Source organism: Monodelphis domestica, chromosome 1 (genome assembly GCF_027887165.1).
Source record: "Monodelphis domestica isolate mMonDom1 chromosome 1, mMonDom1.pri, whole genome shotgun sequence".
Taxonomy (NCBI): Eukaryota; Metazoa; Chordata; class Mammalia; order Didelphimorphia; family Didelphidae; genus Monodelphis; species Monodelphis domestica.
Window position 1 is genome coordinate 166,563,736 of NC_077227.1, and position 13,129 is coordinate 166,576,864.

Genomic DNA, 13,129 nt, shown 5'->3' on the forward strand with positions numbered 1-13,129 from the left:
ATAAAAAGGAGATGGACCCAAAGTAACTAGTTAATTGTTACACCAATTAGCCTTGTGAAGTGCCTGTTATGCTCCAGGTACTGAGCTAAGTGAGACATAACGAAAAGCAAAAAACAGTTCCTGCTTTCCAGGAGCTCATAGTCTAATAGAGGAGATAGCATATGTACAAACAAGATAGCCACAGGATACATTGGAACTAATTTGATTGAAAGCACTAAAATTCAAGAGGAGTTGAAAATAGCACATAAGTTGTAAGTCTGGGTGACTTGGGATGATAGTGACGGCACTCTCTAAAGTAAAAGAGAAGTCAAGAAGAGGGACGGATTTAGAGGGGAAACATGGTTTCTATTTCAGTAATGTTGAATTTAAGAGGTCTACTAGTTTGAAATGTTCAAACAGGCAGTTGAAGATGTAAGACTGATGGTCAGGAGAGAGGTTAGAGCTGGACAGGTAGATCTCAGAGTAATCTGCATTGAGTTGATAATTAAAAACATGAAAGCTGATAAGATCACCAAGTGAAATAACAGAGAGGGAAAAAAAAAAGAAAGCCTGGACCATGACTTTGGGAGACATGACCCAGATGAAGATCTAACAAAGGAGATTGAGAAGGAATTGTCAGACAGGTAGTAGAACCAGGAGAGAGTAGTATCCACCCCCACACCCCCATTTTTTAATAAAAACCCTTACCTTCTGTATTAGAATCGATACTGTGTTTTGGTTCTAAGGTAGAAGAGTGGTAAGGGCTAGGCAATGGGGGGTTAAGTGACTTTCCTAGGGTCACACAGCTAGGAAGTGTCTGAGGCCAGATTTAAGCCTAGGACCTCCTATCTCTAGGCCTGGCTTTCAATCCACTGAGTCACCCAGTTGTCCTTCCAAAAACTTAAGAAGTATTGGGACAACCAGGTGAACACTTTCTAGCTATGTGATTCCAGGCAAGTCACTTAACCCTGTTAGCTAATTCTAACATAGAGAGCAAGGATTAAATTAAAAAAAAAAAAAACCTTAATGAGTATCAAGAAGAAGAGGGCATTCAACAGTGTCAAAGTCTGCAGAGAAATCAAGAAGGATAAGGATTGGGTAAAAAACATTAGATTTGGTAATTAATAGATCTTTAGAAGTTTTAGTTGAATAAAGTCAAAAGCCAGACTGCAAAGAGTAAAGAAGAGAATGAGAGGAAAAAAGTAAAGGTATCTATTGTAGATGGTTTTATTAAAGAGATTAATCACAAAAGGGAAGACAGATAATAAAAACTGGTGGAAATAGATGGATCAATATTTTTTGTGGATAGGAGAGACATGGGCATGTTTGTAGGGAGTAGAGAAGCAACCAGTAGATAGAGGATAATTGAAGATGGTAATAGGGATAATAGAGGGTGTAGAATCTACTAGAAAAGATAGTATGGACTGTCATCACTACTTGTGCAACCTTTTAAAGTGCAACTTAATTCAGTAATTCCATTCATCCAAAATATGTAAATTCAACTTATCTGTATGTAATAAGTTTCTCCACTTGACATTTGGATACTCAAGAGCTTAAGGAGAGATGTTAAAAATAAATTTATACTACTTCATGTTTCTTCTCTTTTTTTTCCTCTAGCCAAGTTTACCACCTCTATTTATGATTCAGAAATAAGTTAGTAATACAAATGACAGGTAGCTAAATTAACTTTTCAGCACTATTTTAATAAATTAAATCATAGTTGAAAAGAAACCCTTTGGAAACATGCTAATTTCTGAATGGAATAGATATTTTAAAAAAGGGGGGAAAAAAACCCCAACAACTTACCTGATCAATTTGATCTTGTTGTCCTCTATAGACAGTTTCTGGATCTGAGGGAGGCCTCAGATGAAATTCTGAGTCACAGAAATTTCCATCACCATCTACATTGTGTAGACTTTCCCAAACAACTTTTTCTTCAGTAAGAAAGCCCTGATCTGTTACCAGCAAATATAGTTGACCCTTAATTAGAATAAAAAAAAGTTAAAACTGTCAAAAATTATTTAGCATGGTATTTAGAGGAATTCTTTTATTTTTTTAAAATATTTATCATTTCTCTATTTTTATAGGATTTAGACAGTAGGCCAATGAAATCTATTTTAATAACCTTTTGAATCTAGCTATTATAGTTTTAAATCAGAACATTTCAGCATAAACAAAAATAGAACCTATCATTTGGTAAATCCAATTAATAAATGAGCTACAAATATATATTTGGGGGAATATCATATCATGAATTAGAAAAATGCTGTAAAAAATACCAGGTAAAACATAAAAAGTTGTCACAAGAGAAACTGAAGAACTAAGCTAGTTATCAATAATTCCTTAGGTAAATGGAACCTCTGGTGGTTCTCCTGTTTTCTAAACCCTCTCTCTTCATTCTCCATCCCTTTAAATATGGCTATTTTCCAAAGCTACATATTCTTATTTCCCCTCAATATATTCTATCCGTAGGTTGACCTCATCTGTTCTCACAACTTTGGTGATGACGTCTATACAAAAGCCTCACAAATCTCATAACTTCAACAGAATGTGCACATTTGAGAACAATGCTTCACTTTTGGTTTTCTTTGTATTTATCTACAGTGCCTGGCACACAAGATACACTAATAAACACTGGATTTCCCCTTCCTTCTACCTTCTTCCCTTCTAATACCTCCTTTTGCTTATATATATTCCAATTTTACATCCATATATGTTAAAAAATATCCTGAGGAAAAAAAGTGATTAGAATGATAAAGGTCTCAAGATTGTACCATGTAAGGATCATTTGAAAGTACTAGAAATATTTAGTCAAAAGAAGAGAAGACTTGGGGGAGACATAACTGTTATAAGTATTTTGAAAGGCTAACACCTGAAGGAGAGACAAGACCTATTTTATTTGCTGAAGAACAATCTGTAGAAAGCGAAATTTAAATAAGATATAAGGAAGAGTTTCCTAACAATTTATACAAAAATGGGGTGTGTTGCTTCACAAGATAATGAATCTCCCATTATAGAACATTAAATAACAGCTGTGTGGTCACTTGCTTGTTAAGTTAGAGAGAGGATTTTTGTTCATACATAGATTGAACTAGATGGCCTGGGGATTTCTTCCAAATTTAAGCTGTGATATTCTATCTCAAATCTAAAGCTCCAAACCCAGGTATATTTTCACATACTGTTAATGTGTTAATTTGTTTTGTTTGACTGTATTCCTTACAAAAACTGGGCTTTTATTTAGGATGAGAATTGTAAGAAAGCACAATGGGTGGGTAATAGAACAAAAGAGTGTGTTAATGGAAAAAAAAACTTAGAAGTTATCAGAAGAAAGTTAAGAAGGGGATAGTATTGCTACTATTATATTAATTTTAATATATACTTTAAGAGCAAGTTGTACATAATAGAAATTCATGATTTTAAAGACAATTCTCTCTATTTGTTATCAGTTGAAATGCCCATTTTCTTGTACAATGCTTAGTGCCCAGGTCCTGAAATCAGGAAGGTAAGAGTTCAAATTCAGCCTCAGAGGCTAGCTATGTGACCCTGGACTTCCCACCAGCTTGAAGTCCTTGGTCTCCATTATGGCCTCATCAACAGGAAACTGAGGATGCTTTGAGACTGCATCAGCTTTAGTATTCAGAGATCATCAATATTCTCAGTATCCTTGGTTCCTCTGACTAGAAGACAAAGAATTCCTCCCAAAGCCTCTATTCAAAGAAGGTTCCCAGGCTAGCCATCTCTTAATTTCTACCCAGCTTTCACTCCTTTCATTGGATTCCATTTTGTCCCCATGCTGGGTACCTTTTACTGCCTCCTCCTCTCTTTTCAGCTTTCTTTTGTGTGTTGTTTTCCCCCATTAAAATGGGAGTTCCTTAAGGGCAGGGATGATCTCTTCTTTCTTTTTTAATATTTATATCCCCAGCACTTAGCACAATGCCTGGCACACAGCAGGTGCCTACTAAATGTCTACTGACTGACTACTCTGAATTCAATCTGACCTCAGACATTTAGTAGCTGAATGATTCTGGGCAAGACATGTAAAATGGGAGTAATAATAGTACTTCTATCAGAAGGATTGTTGTGAAGAGCAGAGCAATGAGACAATACTTATAAAGTGCTTAGCACAGTGCCTGGAACAAAAAAAACATGCTTAATAAATGCTAGTTTTCTTCTTTCAAGTTTATAAGGAAAAAAAAAATCTCTAGCAAGTCCCTCTTGAATCTAATTCTCTCCACTCACCACTCTAATGCAAGTCCTTAATTCTTTTCCTGATTGCTCTATATTGGCTTAACTCTTTCCCTGTTTCTAATGTCCCAATTTTTTCTAAGGAAGCTATCCTTCATGTTAGTATCTCTGTGCCAGAATTCCCTCTACCCACCTAGGGCTAGCAGAATTTATGTGATTTGCTCTCAATTATGCTACTAAGTGTCAGGTACAATATTTGAACCTAGGTTTTCCTGAATCCAAGTCCAGTATTCTAATCTGACATGGTGCTTTCCCATCCCTCACACAGCTGCAGCAACATTCTGGACAGATCTGATCATGTCACTCCCTTGTTCAAAAACTTCTAGCATCTTCCTAGTGACGATGGAAGAAATATAAATTCCTTAATCTGACATTACAGTCCTCCATAATTTGGCTTCAACCTTCCTCTCTTACTTTACACTATTTTATATCCATTACTTCAACTCCACCCAAACTATCTTAAAAGTAATTTCCTCACCTTGTCCTTAATTTGCCTTGATCCTCTCATTTTCCCTTTTTCTGAAGTTAGGTTTATACTCTACACTTTCAGAACATAAAATAATCTATAATAATCTACATCTGTGCTATTTTTGTATCCCCAGCATACCACTAAGAACTCTGGAGAGAGCAAATATTTGGTAAATGTATATTGACTTCAATACTTCTCCCATTCCCTTCAGCTAATTGGGAGCTTTTTCTATTTTTCCTATTATTCCAACTGAAAAAAAATTAAGAATTAGCTACACTTAAGTTGGGCATTTATAACACATGAAAGACCATCATAAGTATGATGTTTGGATTTTATAGATTTACATATTAATTGTAGCTTTTGATGGCTTAACTAAGAGAAATGAATTAAAATACCTATACTTTCTTTTTTTTAATTTAATTCACTGTATACCTTTTGATCTTGACAAATATTACTACTGGGCCTGTATCCCAAAGAGATAAAAAGAAAAATGGGAAAGGACCAGTTTGTACAAAAATATTCATAGCTGCTTTTTTTGTGGTGGCCAAGAATTGGAAATTAAAGGAATGTCTCTCAAGTGGGGAATGACTGAACAAATTATGGTATATGATGGTGATGGAATACTATTGTGCTATAAGGAATGAGGAACAGGATGATTTCAGAAAGAGCTGGAAAAACCTATGTGAACTGATACAGAGGGAAATAAGCAGAATCAGAAGATTATTATTAAAACAGTAACTGTAATATTGTGTAACAATCAAATGTGATGAATTTTGCTATTAACAGCAATACAATGATCAAGGGCAATTCTGAGGACTTATGAAAAAGAATGCTAACCACCTCCAGAGAAAAAATTGTTAGAGTAGAAATGCAGACAAAATATATAATTTATCACTTCTTTATTTGGGTATATGTTTTGGGGTTTTGGTTCTATAAGATTATTGACTTACAAAAATAAGTAATATGGAAATTTGTTTTGTGTGATAATACATATATAACCCAGATCAAACTGCTTGTCAGAAAAAGGAGTGGGAAGGAAAGAAGGGAGGGAAACAATATGAATCACATGATTTTGGAAAATTTATATGGAAATTTGTTATTAAAATAAAAAGTTAAAATAAACAAATAAATAAATAGATTTGGGGAAAAAACAAAATTCAATTCATAGCATACTTACTATATCTAATACTAGAGCTTAATGGCTATGTGGTGAGATTTTAAGGTTGCACCTTAATCCTCACCCCTCCCAATATAATTGATCTTACAAGTTGCTCAAGATTTCATAAATAGGCAAACAAGGCTTTTCATTCCACAACTTGAGTTAACGATTAAAATGCAAATATTTCAATGAGATAATAAACCAAAGACAAATTTTTTAAAGATATAAATGACTTTAAAAGATTTTTTTTAAACAACAGGCTCTGAATTGGAAGTCAAAATTAGGACATTAGAAAAAAGAAAGGGGAAATAGGAAAATTCCATCATCAGTAATAGCAAGAAAGGCACAAAAAGAGGCTGGGGAACTAATGACAAATTTCAAATATCCTACAATTTTGTTTAGAAATGGCCTTAGGTAGCAATGTTCTGGATGTTGTACAATATTAAAACTAAGTCCGGATATTAAAGAAATATAAAACATGCCTCCTTTCTTAATTGATTTCATAAATCTATATGAGTAAACAAAGTAAATGAAACATTTAACACAAGATAGTATCTGATTAGATGTTCAGAAGAGTAGCAAAGAGTACATATTAAATAATATTTCTAAGATATGAGATATAAGTATAACTTGGAATAGTTCCATGGAAGGTTCATGGAAGTGATGAGACTTGAGCTGGTTAGTATTTAGATGGGTAGAGGTTATGAGAAGAGAATTACTGTTGAAGGCAGTAACATGATCATATAAATGAAAGAATTTGGCAAGGCATATTTGGGCAAGGGTTTTAAGCCAGGAGTATGATTCAAAAGATAAGAATACCATGGAGAATGAACAATGAGGGTTTACTTTGAATTCTTCTAGGTATTCTTATTTCCACTCATTTGATATAAGGGGTAGGTAGGGGTTTTGACTAATATATTATCCTTATGGTCTCCAGGGACTAATTCAAATCCCAATAAAAATACTCAAGTCATTTTGGGAATTTTATGGTGGTTTAATTAATATAGAGGAAAGGAATTAAAAAGAAGAGAGATAGAAAGGGGTATAAGATTTCTCTGGTTTAGTCTGAGAAAGGGGAGTTGAGAGACCTTCCAGCCACGAGGTCTCCTCCAAGATGAGGGGCCTCCTAGGAGGATGGCATTTTTAGGAAAGGTAAAGGAAAAAAAGGAATCAGCCTAAACTCCAAGACAGCTCAGGGAAGATGCCTCACCTGAACCACGCTACTAAGCTTCTCCCAGTCACCTCATCAAGGACACTCACTGAAAAACCCCGACAAGAACTGCAGCCACACCAAGACGTCCAGCATGAGCCACACCACTGCTGAGCCACCTCTCCACGAAAAAAAGACTCGAGAGAGGAAGTGACACGAAATATATAGACCCTTTTTTACATCACTTTCTGCATCTCACATGTATCAATGGTAGCTTAAGCTTGACTTAAGTCAGCCCAGGGGGTCTGTCAGTTGTTTCTGATTTGTCACTTGCTAGCACGTCTGTCCTAGGCCATCCTTCTCAACACTTAATCCTTAAGTAGGGGTGTAGACATTCCTGTTTGTTAGACTAAGCAGGGTGGAGTAAATCTAAAATTCACACTGATTCTACTCACATCTCCAATAACCTATTTGACATTTCCAAGTGAATGTCTTTTAAACTAAACATGCCCAATAACTCTTTTCTTCCCAATTCCTAATTTTCCTATTGCTCAGACTTACAACATAGTCACTATCCCAACTCATGCCTCCTGTATCCAGTTGCCTTCATAACATCTCTCACATATTCTTTCTCACCTTTGACACTTCAACTACTTTAGTATAGGCCTAGACTAGGTCATTCCCCAGTCCAGGTCAGTTTAATCTTCTGGACTGTCAAACTGATCTTCCTAAAGAGCAGGATTGACCACATCATATTCCTTCCATACTACTAACTCCCTACATATTAAAAACCCACTTTGGCTTTTAAAGTCCTAAAAGTTGGAGAACTTCTGGGTAAACATGGTGGTAGTCTAGACGCAAGACTCTTCCTCCCCTCAGCACCCACCAATATAGACTTCTACTCCCCTATAGGGCGCAAATCTATTCTCTTCCCCAATGGATTGGATTGTTCTTCCCTTTTTGGGTCAGTTTCAAAGTATGTAAGAGTTGAGTATTTCCTATCTCCAACCTCTTTACCCTTCCAGGGTATTGATGTTCTCCCTCCTCCCGCCATGAGCTTCTTTGTGACGTATAAATTTACCCCCGTTTGTTTCTTTTCCCATTTCTTTTCATCATAACCTCTTTTTTTTTTAGCTCTAGTCATGTATATATATATATATAAACACATGTGTATGTATTTGTGCATGCATATACCTATATACTTATTTATGTCTTGTCCATTCATCCTATACAGTTTGTCCTAAAAATAATAAACAATATATATATAAAACCATCAACTAATATCATCTGCAATGGGGATAAACTAGATGCATTCCCAATAAGATCAGGAGTGAAACAAGGATGCCCATTATCACCTCTATTATTTAACATTGTACTAGAAACACTAGCAGTAGCAATTAGAGAAGAAAAAGAAATTGAAGGCATTAAAATAGGCAAGGAGAGGACCAAGTTATCACTCTTTGAGGAGGACATGATGGTCTACTTAAAGAATCCTAGAGATTCAACCAAAAAGCTAATCGAAATAATCAACAACTTTAGCAAAGTTGCAGGATACAAAATAAACCCACATAAGTCATCAGCATTTCTATATATTTCCAACACAGCTCAGCAGCAAGAACTAGAAAGAGAAATCCCATTCAAAATCACCTTAGACAAAATAAAATACTTAGGAATCTATCTCCCGAAACAAACACAGGAACTATATGAACACAACTACAAAACACTCTCTACACAACTAAAACTAGACTTGGACAATTGGAAGAACATTAACTGCTCATGGGTAGGACGAGCCAATATAAAAAAAACGACCATCCTACCCAAACTCATTTATCTATTTAGTGCCATATCCATGGAACTTCCAAAAACTTTTTTTTACTGATTTAGAAAAAACCATAACAAAGTTCATTTGGAAGAACAAAGGATCAAGGATATCCAGGGAAACAATGAAAAAAAAATACAAAGGAAGGGGGCCTTGCAGTCCCAGATCTCAGACTATATTATAAAGCAGCAGTCATCAAAACAATTTGGTACTGGCTAAGAGACAGAAAGGAGGATCAGTGGAATAGACTTGGGGTAAGTGACCTCAGCAGGATAGTATACAACAAACCCAGAGAACCCAGCTTTTGGGATAAAAATACACTATTTCATAAGAACTGCTGGGAAAATTAGAGGACAGTGTGGGAAAGATTTGGTTTAGATCAATACCTCACACCCTACACCAAGATAAATTCAAAATGGGTGAATGACTTGAACATAAAGAAGGAAACTATAAGAAAATTAGGCGAACACAGAATAGTATACATGTCAGACCTTTGGGAAGGGAGAGGCTTTAAAACCAAGCAAGACTTAGAAAGAGCCACAAAATGCAAAATAAATAATGTGGAATACATTAAATTAAAAAGTTTTTGTACAAACAAAACCAATGTAACTAAAATCAGAAGGAAAGCAACAAATTGGGAAGCAATCTTCATAAAAACCTCTGATAAAGGTTTAATTACTCAAATTTACAAAGAGCTAAATCAATTGTACAAAAAATCAAGCCATTCTCCAATTGATAAATGGGCAAGGGACATGAACAGGCAGGTCTCAGGCAAAGAAATCAAAATTATTAATAAGCACATGAAAAAGTGCTTTACATCTCTTATAATTAGAGAGATGCAAATCAAAACAACTCTGAGGTATCACCTCACACCTAGCAGATTGGCTAACATGACAGCAATGGAAAGTAATAAATGCTGGAGGGGATGCGGCAAGGTAGGGACACTAATCCATTGTTGGTGGAGTTATGAATTGATCCAACCATTCTGGAGGGCAATTTGGAATATGCCCAAAGGGCGATAAAAAACTGTCTGCCCTTTGATCCAGCTATAGCACTACTGGGCTTGTACCCCAAAGAGATAATAAGGAAAAAGACTTGTACAAGAATATTCATAGCTGCGCTCTTTGTGGTGGCCAAAAATTGGAAAATGAGGGGATGCCCTTCAATTGGGGAATGGCTGAACAAATTGTGGTATATGTTGGTGATGGAATACTATTGTGCTAAAAGGAATAATAAAGTGGAAGAATTCCACGGAGTCTGGAACAACCTCCAGGAAGTGATGCAGAGCGAAAGGAGCAGAACCAGGAAATCATTATACACAGAGACTGATACAGTGTGTTACAATGGAAGGTAATGGACTTCTCCATTAGGAACAATTCAATGTCCCTGAACAATCTGCAGGGATCTAAAAAATACTATCCACAAGCAGAAGATAAACTGTGGGAGTAAAAACACCGAGGAAAAGCAACTGCTTGACTACAGGGGTGGAGGGCATATGATTGAGGAGAGACTCTAAATGAACACTCTAATGCAAATACCAACAACACAGAAATGGGTTCGAGTCAAGAACACATGTGATACCCAGTGGAATCATGCGTCGGCAATGGGAGGGGAGGGGGAGGAAAAGAAAATGATTTTTGTTTCCAATGAATAATGTTTGGAACTGACCAAATAAAATGATGTTAAAAAAAATCTACAGTCAGTCTCCCCATTTTTTATCTTAACACTAGCTTCCTTGCTTTTCTTTACACTAGACACTATAAATCTCAACTCTGGACACTTTCATTGCCTTCCTGGAAGTCCTTCTCCTCATGTCCATCTGTGAATTTCCCTGGTTTTCTTCAAGTCTCAGCTATAATCCTAGGTTCTGCAAGAAGCCTATCCTCATCTTTAATGCTAGTGCCTTTCCTCTACTAATTATAAGTAATCCTGATTTTTACATAATTGTTTGCATGTTGGGGGCATCTGGGTAGCTCAGTGGATTGAGAGCCAGGCCTAGAGATGGGAGGTCCTGGGTTCAAATCTGACCTCAGACACGTCCCAGCTGTGTGTCCCTGGGCAAGTCACTTAACCTCCATTGCCTAGCCCTTACCACTCTTCTGCCTTGGAACCAATATGTAGTATTGATTCCAAGATGGAAGGTAAAGTTAAAAAAATACACAATTGTTTGCATGTTGTATTCCCTATTGGACTCTTTGAGAGCTGAGACTGTCTTTCATTTTTTTTTAATCTCTAGTATTTAGCACAGAGTCAGGTATATAGGTTTTTAACAAATGCATGGTGATTGACAGCATTTGTTGCCTTCCATTTATACTTTTCTTTTGAATTTCAGATCCTCTTTTGAGACTTTGGGCTAGAACCATGTACTGCCAGTTCCTGCACTCTTGGAGACTAGTTAAGGTCTTGTTTTTGGTCCTTACCTCTATTACCTGAACTCCTATAAGCTTCCACCTAACCAGGTATGTCTGTACTCAATTTGCAAAAACCCTCTGTTTCAGAGGACTAGAATCTTTAGATCCCACTGGATTATTTTTAGTTGACTGCTCTAGACATCAGGCTCTCCTGTGTTTCCAACTGTCCTCATGCTGGAGTAGGGATATTATTCCCCTAATCCAAGTATGTTGGGCTACCTCTCTCCAACATGCATACAAAATGCTACAGGCTTTATGTGCTTCCTGAGTATCTCTGGTCAAGTGCTAGCAGGTTTCTGGAATCACCTGTCCTAGGATGAATGCTAGTATTAATTTGCATAGACTTTATCTCTGTTATTAGGTTGATTGTCCTTCATTTGGAAGAGGATCCATGATATCATGAGGGTGGAACCTTGACTTTGCATGTGAGTTATATTTAAGTGAGCCAAAGTTGCCCAAAGTCATCAGCTTCACCCTCTTCCAGAGTCATAAAAGTCAGGAAGCCTGGAATGGTCTGAGATGCAGTGATGACCTTGCCATCTTTGATATCTGATCAAATTCTGGTGCTTCATAGCACCTGCTTCAGCCATCTTCATGGCTACTGGAATAAATTGTATTCTGCCTATTCCAATGGGGGAAATCTTTACATACTTTCAGGTAAACATCCCCTATGTCACTGATGAGTTTGAAACCTATTAATTACCTTTCAAAGTAGTTTTACCCGGATATAGCTACTGTGCATATTATAGTTTCTTGGAGTCACAGGTAAGAGTTAGGTGACAGGTAAATAACAAAGGTGGATGAGCAGTCCTGCAAAAGGTTTTGTAAGCCCTCACATCAGAGGAGTTAGTCTTCCCTGCATGTCCCATACACCTATTATTGAGTAGTTCTGGGTTGGATGACAATGCTTAGTTTCTCTTTAGATTTGTTGACTAGTCAGTTTTTTTGTTATATAAAGATCTTTGTCATTGAAATTTGGAAAACAAAGAACTTCTGGGACCATTCATTTGGCTATTCTAACCAGAAGTTCCAATACAGAAGACATTCAAACATATCTGGATCTAGTATGTTCTTGAGGGCTACTACTCTGTGCCCTAGGATAATAGGTTAGAACAAATTGAAAATATGGAAAGAACAAGGATCACTGGGCATGCAGAGTCACTTTATTTTAGTTAAAGTATTTGGCATTGTGGTGACCCATTAGTACCTGTATTGAAAATTAGGAAATTTTTAGAGGATGCCACCATGATTCAAAGATAGCTTGGATGCAAAAAGCCTCCAATTTTACATCTTGGTTCAGCTCTACTGTGTTTAATTGAAGACATCCTCAAGTACAAGAATAAAATAAAGATCTTGGGCCTCAGAAAGATTTTTTAATTATGTTTCTACCTGTGTAATGAATAATTGTATCAGGTAGGAATACACTAATAGGGCACAGATCTAAATGCACTGAATAGCTATTGTCCACAGGAAATAAAGAGGTTTTCTGTGGTTTGTTTCTATTAAAGGCCTGCTCTAAAGATTCATTCTGGAACTTAACTGAGTCTTTGGTTCTTAAAGGCTATGCTAGTGAATATAAACTCTGGTTGGTCTTACTCTGATGAAAACGCTTTAGGTTGAATCCAGTGATGAACCTTATGTGTATTCAAGGACTAAGTTTGGAAAAGATCTTCGTCAAGAAGGCTAACCACCTAGTGATTAATAGTTTTGATTTTATGCTATGGCCTCCAATAAGGTATGGTAAGGCTATAATCTGTACTCATAATGAAAACATCCCTAATGATAGAATAATGGATCACTGAAGTAATTTTTTCTTTCCCAAATATATGTATGTATGTATGTGTGTGTGTGTGTGTGTGTGTATCTTAAGTTAATTTATTTCCATTAGTAAAACTTT

The 13,129-nt window shown here is 36.3% G+C and overlaps 1 protein-coding gene across 2 annotated transcripts in view; it reads right to left on the minus strand.

Annotated features, from left to right (window-relative positions):
* MINDY2 (MINDY lysine 48 deubiquitinase 2) overlaps positions 1 to 13,129 on the minus strand; it is a 159,476-nt gene that overhangs the window by 24,779 nt on the left and 121,568 nt on the right. Inside the window, exon 7 of one of the 2 annotated variants that reach the window (XM_001377578.3) lies at positions 1,786 to 1,959. The exons of the other annotated variant lie outside the window; for it this stretch is intronic. Within the exon in view, the coding sequence (XP_001377615.2) occupies positions 1,786 to 1,959 (174 nt within the window). The remainder of the gene's footprint in view (positions 1 to 1,785; positions 1,960 to 13,129) is intronic. 2 annotated transcript variants of the gene reach the window in all.